The sequence below is a fragment of the Genypterus blacodes genome, unplaced genomic scaffold (genome assembly GCF_046128005.1).
Source record: "Genypterus blacodes isolate CSIRO-AG114 ecotype Tasmania unplaced genomic scaffold, CSIRO-AGI_Gbla_v1 ptg000021l_1, whole genome shotgun sequence".
NCBI lineage: Eukaryota > Metazoa > Chordata > Actinopteri > Ophidiiformes > Ophidiidae > Genypterus > Genypterus blacodes.
Genome location: NW_027466834.1, coordinates 5,717,501 through 5,732,500, shown reverse-complemented (window position 1 = coordinate 5,732,500; position 15,000 = coordinate 5,717,501). Strand labels below are relative to the sequence as shown.

General features: G+C 44.4%; 1 protein-coding gene across 1 annotated transcript in view; it reads right to left on the bottom strand.

Annotated features, from left to right (window-relative positions):
- Positions 1-15,000, bottom strand: part of iqsec3b (IQ motif and Sec7 domain ArfGEF 3b) — a 21,036-nt gene that overhangs the window by 1,503 nt on the left and 4,533 nt on the right. Inside the window, exons 2-14 of the mRNA XM_076142424.1 lie at positions 14,969-15,000; positions 12,152-12,266; positions 10,689-11,084; positions 9,843-10,561; positions 8,886-9,047; positions 7,808-7,930; positions 4,477-4,643; positions 3,259-3,398; positions 2,986-3,117; positions 1,379-1,478; positions 640-798; positions 450-542; positions 128-174 (exon numbers count right to left, since the gene is read on the bottom strand). The exon at positions 14,969-15,000 is cut by the window's right edge and continues 40 nt beyond it. Of these exons, the coding sequence (XP_075998539.1) occupies positions 128-174; positions 450-542; positions 640-798; positions 1,379-1,478; positions 2,986-3,117; positions 3,259-3,398; positions 4,477-4,643; positions 7,808-7,930; positions 8,886-9,047; positions 9,843-10,561; positions 10,689-11,084; positions 12,152-12,266; positions 14,969-15,000 (2,385 nt within the window). The remainder of the gene's footprint in view (positions 1-127; positions 175-449; positions 543-639; positions 799-1,378; positions 1,479-2,985; positions 3,118-3,258; positions 3,399-4,476; positions 4,644-7,807; positions 7,931-8,885; positions 9,048-9,842; positions 10,562-10,688; positions 11,085-12,151; positions 12,267-14,968) is intronic.

The window sequence follows — 15,000 nt, the reverse complement described above, 5'->3', positions numbered from 1 at the left end:
CTTTCTATCCGGAATGTGGCACATCCCCCCCCCCGTCAGACCTGCACACACGCACACTCGCAATCTAAACGGAGCTAAAGACACAGCACTTACCTGAGCCAAGACACAGAGTGGATTTAGCACTTACCTCTACGGCGTTGTTGTTGCCAGTCTTGTCGTACACATCCTGCTGGCCTGTTGACAGAGAAATGGCTGTGTTTTCAAGTCAACTTGCAGAATGTGCATTTTTGATAGGGAACTCGTAAATTCTTAAACTCATTTTTTCATCATATAAAGTATTAAAGTGACAACAGTTGAGGTGACAGTTTAGACTCTCTTACGTTTTGGCATGCAGACAGCAGCTACGCCTCCTCTATCTACATGAAATTGCAATGCTTTGTAGAGATGCGTAACATCTGGGGTGTTGTGCATTGTTTAGGTTACCCAGTGCAAATAGATACCAGCTGTACCTGAAGGAGAGCCGTGGCCTGTGTGTGTGTCCACTTGCCCACCATTGGTGTGTATGCCATGTGGCTGGATGCCTTGGTGCCTCTCCAGCTCCCCTGCGACACAATAGAGAGCGGTTGCAACCGGACTTAGAGAATGAGTGTGTTGTTGTGCTCTGTCCTGTATACATTCAATGTGTTCGTCTTTCCTTACACTGGATGTGAATCTGTTCCATCTCATTGACCTCTGCGATGGCCTCTCTGAGCTCCTCTGCAAACTTCCTGAGCTCTTCTCCGCTGGGGGAGCAGAAACTCACCAACTGCTTCTTCTCTGAGGTGAAGGGGCTCAGCATGGTGATGCCATGAGCGTAGTCTGATGGGACACAGAAAAGTGGAAAAATGTGAGGAAGGAAATGAGCCAAAAAGCTCCATGTGTTGCCATTTTTACTTTTTAATTGTACAAAATTCTTGTCAAAACTCTTTTGCAAACTTTGAGCTTGTAGTATTTCAGGGTATGTCTGTTGAACTTTGGAATAGGAGGTAATTTGCAAAAATATGAGGGAAATGAAGTGCTGAAAAGCCCATTTGGTCTCTGGTGACCAATTTGGAAACCCAAAGTTAAAGTAAATGGAAGAAACATCAATAATTCATGTGTAAATCTATACTTAATTTTCGTAGGTATGCTACTTTGGTGCAGCAGTGAAGCCACTTTACAGATTTCATTACACTGCAAATGCCGTTTACCATAGAGTAAACCTCAAAGCATTAATAAATAATCTTTCACTGACACTTAAATTTGTGTGGGGAAGCTAATTTACTGTCGTCTGAACCTGACAAGAGTCGGCAGATTCTTTTTTTATTACAAACAGCAAATCCGTAGATGGATTTCAGCCAGCTCAGCATTTTTACCGCAATGCATTCGAGTCGGACCGAGAGCAAAAACATCATCTTACATTCATTGCTGAAAAGGTGGAACTGCATTCCCAAAAGGCCCATAGCTTTGCAGAAGGTGTATGAAGCGGAACTTTTCTTCTTAGGACACAATTTCAGGATCTAGAAACACAAAACAGACAAACCTGATGCAACACCATTATTGAATTAGCTTTAAAATTAAGCTTCACTGCCTCATTAGACACTCACTGGCCTCTTTATTGGGTACACCTGTGCAATCTAATTCAGTCCAATACAACAGCTCTGCTACATTTTCTACATTTATGAAGCTTATACATTTTCAGTTTTTGTTGACATTGTTAAAAAGTGATAATTCTACTTTATGTTTATTACAGAGGTTGTTGGCCTACTGGGGTGCATTCTATTTACTGGTGCTCCTGATATGTTCATGTTTGTTAACGGAATGTACAAATACTAGGAACACCATTCAATATAATGCACCCTAATACACCACCACCATCCACCATGACAATGTCAGCAAAAACTGAAAATATATAAGCTTCAGAAATGTAGAATGTGTAGCAGAGCTGTTTTATTGGATGGAATTAGATTGCACAGGTGTACCTCATAAAGAGGCGATGGAGTGTATGTCTCTCTGCAATGTACAATGTGTTTTAAAGGTCATATACTGTTTTAATAATGACAGCTGAACCATGTACAGAGTTTGTTGCTATGTCACTAAGGTACTTTGTATGGGAGCATGCCTATGTTCCCTCAGCCCTATGTTCCCTCAGCCCTATGTTCCCTCAGCCCTTTGTTCCCACAGCCCTATGTTCCCTCAGCCCTATGTTCCCTCAGCCCTATGTTCCCTCATTTCTAAGATTTTTTCAAAATTAGGCCCTATGTTCCCTCATTTCTAAGATTAGATAACCCTAACCCTAACCCTTATTAGAAATGAGGGAACATAGGGCTGAGGGAACATAGGGCCTAATTTTGAAAAAAATCTTAGAAATGAGGGAACATAGGGCTGAGGGAACATAGGGCTGACCCCCTTTGGATTAGCTTTCCAGCTTTCCTAGCTAGCTGCAAACTAGCATTGCTAGCTTGTTACCCTCACTATGTCGCATTCTGCAATGAAAGGGAATGTGTGATTTTTAGTGATAGTTAGGAATTTTACACAAACAAAAAATATTTGCTTTGGATGTGAACATGGCGGCAACTAAAAATAAGTGAACAGGAAGTAGTTGGAGCATCTATTACACTGGTAAGATGCAGCTGATACGAGTATATGTGTAAAATAACTTTTACTTTAAACAGACAGATACTATGCAGCTGGTTAGTAGGTTTGACTCTGCTGCCATTATTTATGTAGTAGCACAGTTGCTAGGCAAGCACAGTGCAACTGCAATGGGACTATTTTTTCTCTGTGGAAGCTTGTAATTAGCGATAAAGTGATTTAAAATGAAAATACTGTGTGAAATTATTTATTTGTTGGGTGAGTAGCCTTATTAGAAGTGGGATGACATATCATCATCCGGCGTTAAAACCCCCTTATGCCAATACAAGTCAGGGTTTCTTCCAGGATAATCACCCACAGACCACACGTTATCAATAACATAGTTAATCACCGGGGCCCTGAGTCGTGTGCCAGACGCCACAGAGTCCTTACCAAGAGCAGATCATTGAAGAGGAAGACCTCTCTCTGGAGCTGGGCCAGTTTCTGTTTATGAGGCTTGTTGGCGTCAGGCACCTCAAAGAGACGGCAGCAGCACACCAGACGTCTGTGAGGCACAGCCAGGATCTGGAGAGGGAGAGATGGCAGATAGTACAGAGGGCAGACTGGCAAATAATAGATGAGACAAGAGAAAGGAGACAATATAAACAAGAGCAGACAGCTCTCTGAAATGATTTGCACATAAACACTCATGCATATATTACTCACAGTTTTCAGGCCCAGGATGGACTGCTCCACGCGGCTCACATAGGTGACGTGGTCCTCGTTGGAGCGTAGTTCTCTTTGCTGGATCCTCTCGTAAATGCCTGCTACCATCTCTCTGGGGATGTCTGCTCCGTCATCCACGCCTGTAAAGAAAAGGTGTGTATGTAGGAGCAGTTACAATTTAAAGCGCAAACATCTGTTGAGAGCACCTAACTGAACACTGATCCTACAATAAACCAACAGGGACATTCTGAATGTCAGCAGAGATACTTTCAGCACCAGTCAATGAATGGCACCACAGGGGGCCACAGAGGTATTTAGGATATCAGTGCAGTCCTACTAAGTAATTCTGTTGATATTTAATTGGTGCATGACTCTGTGGTCTGACAGCAAAATTGTTTCACATATTATTAGTTTTATTTAAATGAAGCCCTTGTAACTTAATCAGGAAATGTGCCTTTGTGACACATCACCACTGGTGCTGTCACTGTGCAGTAGAGTATGTGCGAGTATTATCTGCATATGGAGGCTTTCTGTCTCATTGACGCTCAGCTTGAGGAGAAACTTATTCAAATTTTCTCTCACAAGTTGATCAAATAAATGTCATAGAATTTTAATAACCTACAACAGCTATTCTTCCACGCCCGAGTGGGTTTTCCCATTGACTGAAAGAATGCAGAAATGTAAAACAGCCCCGCTTTGTGTTATTGAAGTCCCGCTTGCAGTAAAATGTATGAATCCACGCTACTAAAGCACTCAACAGAGACAGCATTGAGTGCCTCAGGGAGCATAGCGCAGGTGATGAGTTGCTTCCCGGAACCTGACCTCGTATCATTATATCTAACAATGAGTGAGCCTCAATTAAATAGGTTGATGCCACGTGTCTCTGAGGCAGAGCTCTTAGTCAAAGATCTCAGCGATCTCTCTCTGCTCAGCTGAACGTTTTCGCACCTGACAGTGAGCAAAACCAAACACCGACCATCCCGTTGGAGTAAATTACTCCAATCACTCAAACAACGGAGAGTGAGGTTGATAAGAAAGTGCTCAGTGTGAAACATTGGCTTCCCTCCTCTCCGCTTTATCTTTCTTCCTCCTTATTGCTCTTTAAAGGAACTCCTATTGATCTAGAGGTCTTGAAGTGTGCATTTCTACATATGCATGTGAATTCTATAAATAATAAATGACATTCACACTCGTACACACTACTACACACACACTAACCTCTAAGGTTGCGTATGAAGTCATCGAGGCCCATTTTCCGCTGGGGTTTGATGTTGGGGGAGTACATGTCCGTGTTGAGAAGGACCACAGCAAAGGCCAGGATGAAGATGGTGTCCGGGTTGTGGAATTGCTGCACCACATCAGGATTACACATGCAGTACCTCTGGCTGTGGGAGCCAAATAGGACAACAGAGTTATACAACTTCAGTTCTGGTCAAACATTCCATTGATTAAAATAGTAATATTTGTTCAAAGTAGCCATTACATTGCTTTTAGATGGCTGTGAGCTGGAAGAGCAACAGAGGCACAATACCATTAGCAGCACTAAAATCGCAATTATCATTGTAAATAACATTCTGGCTGCCATTATGGCTTTTATATGGATCAGAGCACCTGAACTAACAGAAACAATTTCTCTCGTGTAACCAAAAAAGACTGGATTCCCTGCTGAAGCTCCCAGGATACCATTTGAGTTAGAACGTAGAACCTCAAAAAGCATCTCTAATAACAATTATGATCATTCAAATTCAAGTATGCCTCTGAACACCGGGAATGAACGATCAGATTCAATGTTCTCTCTAAATCTCACCTAGTGTATTCCAACGAAAGAACTTTCACAACTGCTGTTAATGTGTTTATAACCCGCAGACCTTCAGAGAAACCTACACTTTCAACATCACTCAGTATTATAAACAGAGACAAAAAAATAGCAGATACACTGTGGTTATAAATCACAATGCTAATGAGGTGTACTCAATCTGTCAACATTTTTCAGATACACTCCGGCGTCTTTAGTGCCAAAAACAAAAATAGGAAAATGTCACAGTTGTGGCATTTGGGAGTTGCTACATAAATGTTGTACTATACTTTACATTACATTTCCACTGCTGATGTAAGATGTAAGATGTATTTCCTCTGCCCTAAATTAAACTGAGGGTGAAAAATTGTTAGGTAACGCTGCCTAGTTACTCTCCAATCCTGGGAGAATATGGACTTGATTTCCTCCATGGCTGCCCACAGGCTTTACAAACTTTCACTTCCACCCCTCCTGCCTCAGCTCCCTCGGCTCCTTCCCGTCACTTACCCTTATGTTGTGGGCCATTTAAGAGGCAGGGGGCTTTTTTATCTGTCCATCCAGGCAAAAATGCAAACATAGATAGGGCTCTTCTGCTCTTAAGGTTGTGTGCTGTCAGCATATACATGATGGAGCTGCCCCCTCTGAGACCCGCATAGCCAGAAATCCTGTCACCAGAGCCGGTGGAAGAATTTACAGAGTATCTATCGACTGCATTCCAGTTCAATAGGAAAGCTTTTGCACTCCTGCAGACTGAGAGACGTACAACTGAAACAGAAAAACACGCGCAAGCCTCCTTGTCTGTCCAATGTCATTCTGGAGTGACCTTAATAGCTGAATGCAGGTTAAGGCCTTGTTGATGCGACTGTTTGTGTGTGAATGGAGGGTGCGTGATGGTGCGACTGCTGGCATGTGTACTCACTGAGATACGTGAGAATGAAGTGCTGAGTGCATTTGTGTGTGTGCTTCATTTACACTTTCACACATGGATCCCCTTCCTTATGTAGCTAGTTAAACACAAACTCCTGCTTTTTTATCTTCATGTTTGTTTATGAATGTTGTATGCCAGCTGGCACAAATATACAGTACGTATAAGAACTACTCATTCCCAGAGGACAACATGCTTCAAACACGTGACTATTATGTAATTGACATTGCAGTCTTGTTGTCCCCATAAATGCCCCCGCACCCCCCCTCGTTTATGTTCTGACCTCTAGTTTCATAGATCAAGCTGAAGTGTGTGGTCTCGGCTCACGAATGGGTTTCTAATCTGCACCCAGTCCTCTGATTACTTATGATCCCAGTGTTATGTGATTAACTGATGACCTCAGCAGGTGTTCTGATTGGCCCTCAAATCAGAACCAAACATGAGAAGGGTCCTTCTCTCACTCTTTTCATCTCCTCCCTCACCACTCATTGGAGCACGTGTCTACTTCAATTTCATATCTGAGGTGTCATTCACCACCTATGCAGAAAGATGATGGCAGACAATTTATTTTCATGTGATATATGATTCCGCAGTTATAAAGCAGGTCAGATGTTAAATTATAGTATTATTATTGTAGAATTATCAACTAACTGCAGTGCCCCTATAGCCAATAACATAGAGTGGAGGAGCAGCTCATCACTCACACAAGGTTGGAAGAGTTGTCATGGAGAGATGAAATATAAAGTGCAGACCAACCACTTAAAAGGAAATCAAAAACAACTTTCGGGCATTTTTACAAAATCCAGGCATTCCAGGATATTTCAAGGACAGTGTCAGCCAGAGGATGAGGCAGCAGCATCCAGTCTATCTACTTCGCGTCAAAGAAGGTAAAATTGCACGATAAGGTAGAATTGCATGGAGGTAGAACCAGACTGTTCCCTCCAAGGTGCACAGGGAGTTTGCCAGCTGCTGTAGTCATCCTCTTGGTATTTAAATTGAATTGTTGTGGCTGAAGGATCAGCAATGGCAAGACAAGTGAAAATTAAATCCAGGGCTCAAAGCATTTTGCGTATTTAACATATTGATTCCTGAATTTTGATGATATGTAAATGCAGTAACCCATACAAACAACCTGTAGATGTGGAAAATAGCAGCACATCAGCTCTCGACACACACTCATATGCTGTTGATTTGCTTTTCTCTGGATATAATTTGTACATTTTCACCTTAGACTTTGTGTCTTAACTAAGACACAAATAACTGTGTATGTATAATATTTGAATCTGTAATGATCACTATGAAGCTTTGATGTGTCAGGAAGTTAAGCATTAGTAAAACAGAGCAGTTATTTTTGTCCTGATGGAAGCCACACTGATTGCCTGCGGCACAGACATCCGTTATGATTGGCTGACAATCAAACACTGCTGCGTTTAGTCAGAGGTTACAGGCAATCAGTGTAATTTTGTTGGTTGATAAAGTGTTTTGGTCTCAACATTGTCTGTCACATTGAGCTGGAAGAATTGTTTCATTTTTTTTGTCTTTACAGTAGACCTGGTTATTCTCTATTCTGGCAATACTTCATCCTCCACCCAAAGGCAGAGAGATGAGATAAGAAAAAGGTTTTTGCTTTCCACTTCTATTTCATCACAAAATGTGTTTTTCTCCATGGTTTTTGTTCTGCATCGATAGCCACAGGCAAAAGGTCTGATTATTCTATAGAGTTCAGGATGCCCTTACCTGTCCTACTGGGTTATTTGATGGAATGTTGTGTTTGAAATTGTCTGCAATACTAAAGAGTAAGTGTGGTTGCGGTGCACTGACAGGCTCACCTAAAGGCTTCGATGAGTCTTTCTACTTTCTGCGCTTCTCCTTGAACACGAACATGAGCCTGAAACTTTCTCAGGGCTTCGTCGAGCTCCATGCCTGAGAAATCCATCTCATCTACAACACAGCTACAAAGAGAGAGAGCAAGAGAAATACAGAGAGAGAGAGTGAGTGCAGTAATCAAAGTAGTGAGTAAGCACATATACCAGTGTGTGTGTGTGTGTGTGTGTGTGTGTGTGTGTGTGCACGTGTGTGTGAACGTGTGCTTGCATGCAAGTGCTCATGGCAATTCTTCCCCTTAACGTCGTACTTTTATCACAAGACCGCTGACCTGGAAGATGCACGTAGAGACACATTTGCACATGCACACGTATAAAAAGATACACACAGACACGCGCAATTTGTATTGTGGACAAACATGAATGGAGAGGAAAGAGATGTAAGTGGGAGACAAGAGGGAGGGAATGAGCAGGATGAGAGGGTGAGTATAATGAAATGCAAAGTGCATGGGGGCAAGAGAGAGGTACATGAAAGGCTGAGGAGATGCAGAGGCAGGCATGGAAGAAAGCAGTTAGCTGCTCGAGTGTGTGTGTGTATGATGTGTCTGTTTGGTTCTATGCAAGTGTGTTTTTCTCGTGCGAGTGGGAAAGAGAGAGGTGTCCATGTGTGTTTCTATGTGTGTGTGTGTGTCTGTGTGTGTGAAGTGTGTGTTCAGAGCAGTGACCTATTTCTACAGTCTCTGCAACAACCTCAGCAAAAAGCCTCTCTATCCTGATCTCTGTCTACATTGGTTGGATTCAAAAAGCTTGTGTGAGTGTGAAAGCATTTTGTAAATGTGTGTTTTCATGCATGCGTTACATTTATCTATTATGTACACAAGCGTGCTCGTCAAGTCGCTTGTGTGTGTGTATATCGTGTGTATGCTGTATGTCAGTATAGTTTGTCTGTATGTCTGTTTGTGCACAACATTGTAACTCCATATGGACGCCACCTTTAAGTGGAAATAACCTATGGACTATATACATTTACATTAACATTATATACATGTACATTCAGACTAATGCAGCAGAGACGAAGACTCACTCAAGGACGTCCCTGTTGAACTGCAGCTTGCTGTTCCCCAAAAACTCTCCGATCATCTGTCTGCTCAGGCCCTTCCTCTGCAGCAGGAAGTGAGCCACTCCGATGGCTGTGTCCGGCACGAAGCCCCGCGTGATGAGGAAATGGATGCCCCTCTCTGGGTTCCTGCCAACCGACAGCAGAGAGCAGATCTTGTTCAAGGTAATGGGATGTGTGGGGCTTGTGTGCATTCAAGCAGATTGGTGTATGGTTCAGAATGAAAATGGAAATTGGTAACATATTTAAGTGAAAGGCTACTCATTTAAGTGTATCAGAGAGAGAGAGAGAGAGAGAGAGAGAGAGAGAGAGAGAGAGAGAGAGAGAGAGAGAGAGAGATGGAGAGAGAGAGAGAGAGAGAGAGAGAGAGAGAGAGAGAGAGAGAGAGAGAGAGAGAGAGAGAGAGAGAGAGAGAATGTGAGGTCGGTACAAAAGAGATAGAAGGAGAGAGAAAGTGGAGCCCACTCATGTACAAAAGCTATTAGAGCCGGACTCCTGGATCAGCCCGGCTGTCACCGATGCATATGCATTAATGTGCTTTAATTTGTATTCACTAATAAGTGCAGGCCAACCGTGGACTCTATTTATAGAAACTGAGAATCCGTCACATTGTTCATGACCTTCTTCACTCTCTTTCCTATCCAACTGCACCCCCCCCCCCCCCCCCCCCCCCCCCCCTCCCCTTTCCTCCCTCCTGTCTTTCTTCCGTGGACATCACAGATGAGTATCAGCAAAGACAAGATGGCACTGAGCAGGCTGCTCCTCCCAGCCATCATAAACCCTCATAAGAGATGCTCAGATCAATATGCAGTTGGATATTTATTAAACACAGGTGTCCTTTGAGCCCAGAGCTAAGGGGTGCAGTAATATTTTGCTATTTTGTGAGACTGTGTGAGTCTGTGTGTGTGTTGTCTGCACACTTACACATTGAATAGGTTGAGTCCGATGCGGTAGAGGCGTTTGCGGTGTGTATCTGTGGACAGGGTTGGTGAGCGGCAGGTGGTCGGATCCTGGCAACGATCCCTGGGTAGAGAGACCACAAGGGCCTGCAGAGCCTCTGGGCTCGGCCCCCCTTGAATTTGCTGAGGATGAGTGTAGTGGTACTGCTGGTACTGGGTGTAAATCTGCGCGGGCTGCTGGTTGGACTGGACTGAAGTGGCGATGGTGGTGGAGGTAGACGTAGACGTGGAGGCTGATCCCAGTCGTTCTGAGTAGCTCTCTCCTTCTAGACCCCCAATTCCTGCTGAGGCCAGCACCGTGGAGCCCCTCCTGGATCCCGGGTCGCCCATTTCCAGCTCCTCAATGGGGGGAGGTGCGGGGAATTCTGCTTCGTCGCCTTGCTCAGCTCCTCCACCCATCCCGCTCACGGAGGTCTTTCTGCTGCCTGGCTGTCCGCCTGCATTGCCCAGTGAGGTGGTAGTGGTGGTCGTAGCTGAGGAGATGGTGTAGGAGCTGTTGCTGTCGATGTGAACGGTGACATCCCTGAAGGCCATAAGCAGGGAGCTGGCACTGCGGGGCAGACAAGCGCTCTCAGCAGCTGCACGAAAGGCCCCAGGGTCCATCAGAAGCCCCTTCCCCTCTCCACCGTCTGATAGGCTCCAACCACGAAGGGCATCATCAATTGACTGGGCCAATGAGTGGAGCTGCGAATATGATCAAAACATACAAAACATAAGGTACAAAAACAACACAATTTCATATTAAAAGGAGTGAATTACATGGCAGTTACATGAATTAAAGATCAAGCCTTAATCTTGTGGGCGTACTCACTTGTTCAGAGAAGCAGTCCTCCAGCTGTGTGAGCGTGGCCCCAGCAGTGGGGGCTGGAGAAGAAGGTGGAGGAGCCGTCGGTGCGGCAGACGCAGGAGACGGGGGGAGAGAGGTGGAGCGACACGGTGGCGGAGGGGGAGTTTTGGGGCGCATGGGTATCTGGACTCCTCCCCCGGGATGCAGAGAGTAACTGTGTCTCTGAGCGGCGCTCCGGTTTTGGCCTGAAGGACTGGGATGGCGGAGGGAGATGCGGCGCGGCAGCTTGCTCTCCGACAGAGAGTTCCGGATCTTCTGAAAGTTTTTGCTGAGCTGATACTGCCTGAAGGCCGTCTGGATACGGCGAGCGGCGCGCCTCGATATGAGATGACCTCCGTATTTCAGCTCTAACTCTTCTATCTGAGTAGAGAGAGGGAGAGAGAGTGAGAGGGCGTTAGATTAAATATCAAGTATGTTTGCAAGGCAAAGACCCACTGGAGCCGCTAAAAGAGCGATATTGGAAAACCATTGAGCGAGCACCGGAAAATATTTATTCACCTACTGAGTATTGAAATAGCAAATATTATATTGCTTCTGTCGACGTCTAGGAAAGATCAAAAGAATTTCCATCTAGCACAAGCCAAATATCCTTCTTACTCGTCCTGCTTCTCTTCTAAACCTGGTGAATGTTGTAACAGAGCCAAAGTAAACATCATCTATCATCATTCGGTGGCTAATACTCACTGAAGGGCACAGGAAAGAGGATGGATAGTCTGTGACAAAGGTGTCGTTGTCGAAAATGAACAGGAAAGTACACACACCCTCACACCCTCACACACACGCCGACACACACACCTACAGCTGAACCATTTGTCTCAAGTCTCAGCGTCTTCCTGGGACTTTCCCTCCTATAGTTCGAACAAGTATAGCATCTCCCCACTGCCTTCATCTCAGGCAAGTCCAGGGAGAGCGAGGAAGACGGAACGAAGGAGGGGGAGTGGGAGGCAAAAGAAGAGACAGAACGGGAGAAAAAGGAGGACAGACGCAGAAGGGCCTGGGTGTGTGTGTGTGCGTCTACTTTTGCTTCACACACCCTCCCTCATGCACACACTGCAGTAACAACACCAGTCCCTTCAGCCGTTTGCTATGAAAAGTAAAGACATCTCCAGCCGTCACAAGCAGTTATTAGCTGTTACCATGACAACGTAGCATCTTTCGTGCTCCTGTCGCTGTGGTAATGAAATCGCTGGTGTTCTTTTTCGTGTCAACAGAGACAGAAATAGACCTGAATGGGACTCTTTTTGTCACGCGAGACACAATTTCAAATGATCCTCCTTCCCCTTCCTCACACGCAGATTTGCACTCGTTCTGAAATAAAAACAGATATTTGTGTTCGCCTCCACCCCGCTGCCAACTTGTGGGCTCAGGCACACACACACACACACACACAACACACACTTGAAGGAGTTCTTGCACACAGGACACACCTGCTTGTTCTTGTTTTCCAGTGTGATCTCATACTCGCTGGGTCCCTCTCTCTTAGTCCCCTCGACTTCTTTTGTGCCAGAGGAAGTTCCGTCCTCCAGGCTCAGCATCTGTCCACTGCCACGGGATAAAAACAGGAAATTGTGAGTCCAACACTTGACCTTTAAATCTCGGTTTAGTGGCTATAAGATACAATGAAGTTCTGTGACCATTATTACAGCAGGTAGTGTTCTAATAATGTATCCAACCGTAGCGCTGGAGTGGAAAGAACGTTCTTAATTGGTTCAATGCTTGCTTGAATACTCATTGGCTGGTACTCGTGTTTTGTCATATCGATGTGGGGCATGAGTCTGCAAAAGAAAGCTGATTGCATTGCAGGTACGTGAATGGACATCGTAGATGGTAGTTGCGATGAACACGATACATTTTGGACACAAAGAGTCATGTGTTTGTGTCACTATATATTTTTTGTCTCTCTGTGGGCTGAAGCAATAGCAGACAGACATTGTAGTTTCAAAGAGAAATATTGTAGCGCTAAGCAAAACTGACAACCGACAGACATTGCCTAAACCATATCTTTTTAGTAATGCAGCAGAACATTGAAAAGCATTAACAGTAACAGATTTGTTTTTATGCAATATATGAATTGAAATGAATGAATGATAACATGTTAATTTCTGAGAGCGTGTTCTCCTCTCAGTCCTCAATGTTCTTTCACATAAAATGATACTGTAACCTTAGTGGCATACTACAAATACTCCATTTATTGTATGTTTTCATACAATAATCTAAATTATGCTAATTTTGCTCCAATGTAGACAAATATAGACAGTATATACAGTATATATATGTGTGTATAGCAAATCTCTGGCATCCAATCACTAAAACAATAACATGCTTGAAGGTAAGTGAAACTGCATGTGCATGAGGTTGTGTGTTCTTCCCCCAGATAATACTTCCTACTTCCTCTGGCATTTTTTTACTCATAGGGGAGCAGTGCTGAGCCGTGTTGGAGACAATAGAAACCTGCTCATGGATAAATAACGAGTGCCTGGCTTCACCTTCATATTGCTGTAAAAGCAACTATTCCACATCCACGGCCACATATCAAAAAGGGACAGAGGAGATGGTTCGCGTCTCTAAACAAGACCAACTGCCTGAGTGTGCACGATTGAGTGGAAGTTAGAGAGAAAAGTAAAAAGGGGAAACAGAGAGAGAGAGAGGAAGGCAGAAAGAGAAGAGGAGGCAGGAAAAGGTAGAGTGTATGTTTTGATGTGTGCATGCTGGAGGCCGTCTCTATCAAAAACCCTATTAAAACACTGTCATGCCCCGGTGCTGCATCAGAATACATCAGAGTACATTAGAATACATTATAGGATTTAAAGAGTTTGGTTTAGATATTAATGCAGCCTGACAGCAAAGCTGCTTTAATAATATGGGTGCTATACACTTACTCACACACACACACACACACACACACACACACACACACACACACACACACACACACACACACACACACACACACACCCACACACACCAGGGCTTACGTATGCAATAAACACAACAAGCACACACAGTCTCTGCCTGTGAGTGTGACATCACTGTGGAAGAGAAATGAACATCTGTCAAATCCCATTGCTTAATGTTCCATGGAGAGGTAGAGCCAGAAAAACCCGCGCACGCACACACACACACACACACATACACACACACACACACACATATGCAATTGGAAAACACGGCAGTTTTTAGGCATCTCGAGGGAAGAGTGTGTGTGTACGCTCTGATGGGTTTAGTGCGTAACAAAAGTTTGTAAGAAGTGATGCGTGTAAAGTAAGTGCAGGTTTGCGTCGGCCAGGCACACACACAAATGTCTGCGATGATAATAATCAGCTGTGGTGTTGTGTGGTTGCTCTCATCATCTCAGCAGGTGGTCCCACACTCGCTGTGCCATTAGCCCATCCAATCAGTACTGCATGGGTGTCCAAGTTAGCCCAGCGGATTGGGGGAAAAGGAGGGAGGATTCCAGACTGACAGAGTATTGTGTTATTAAAGCTAAACAGAAGGAGTGGAGCTGATTGCGGTGGATTAGATAAAGAAATACTCGTGGAGAGATGATTAAAAAGGAAAAGGTTTCCAGCAGGGGGATTAATATTAGACGTCTGGTGAACATCAGATACAGAAATAGACAACAGAGACAAATGATTGCAGGGTGAAGGATTTGATGAAATAGAAAGAGCACACAGAAAACCATTTCCAAAAGGAGGAAAATAGCAATCGTTGAGATACGCCGATAATCTCCTTTCCAAAGAGGAAAACAGCTTATTCCGAGCTCATTCAAACATTCCTAGGTCAAGCATTCACACACACCCCCACACAAATACAATAACGGGAACGAAAACAAACCAGCCCACACAGGGAATGAAGGTAAGAGTGCCTACGTTTGGTCTAGTTTATGAAAGTCATCCCTTCTCTTCTGTGGTTACTATGGCAGTGGTAGCCATTTCCGTTGCGTCATTACTGGGTTGCCATGGGCACTTTTATAGTGGCAATATTAGTTCATCCCCCCACTCTCTCTCTCTCAAACACACACACACACACACTCTCTCTCTCTCTCTCTCTCTCTCTCTGTCCCTTTATACTGTATGTGCGGTGCCCTCAGGACTATAGGAGCTAAGCTATAGGTTTGCACTTAAAGCTCTCACATAAAAGGGCACAGTAACAGCTGTCTACTCCATACACACATACACACACACACACGACACACACTCTGGCATGTGGATGTGACTCGGGGGAGGAGGCGTGTTGGGTCTTACCTGGATGTTTCAGCGCTGTCAGCTTCTTGATG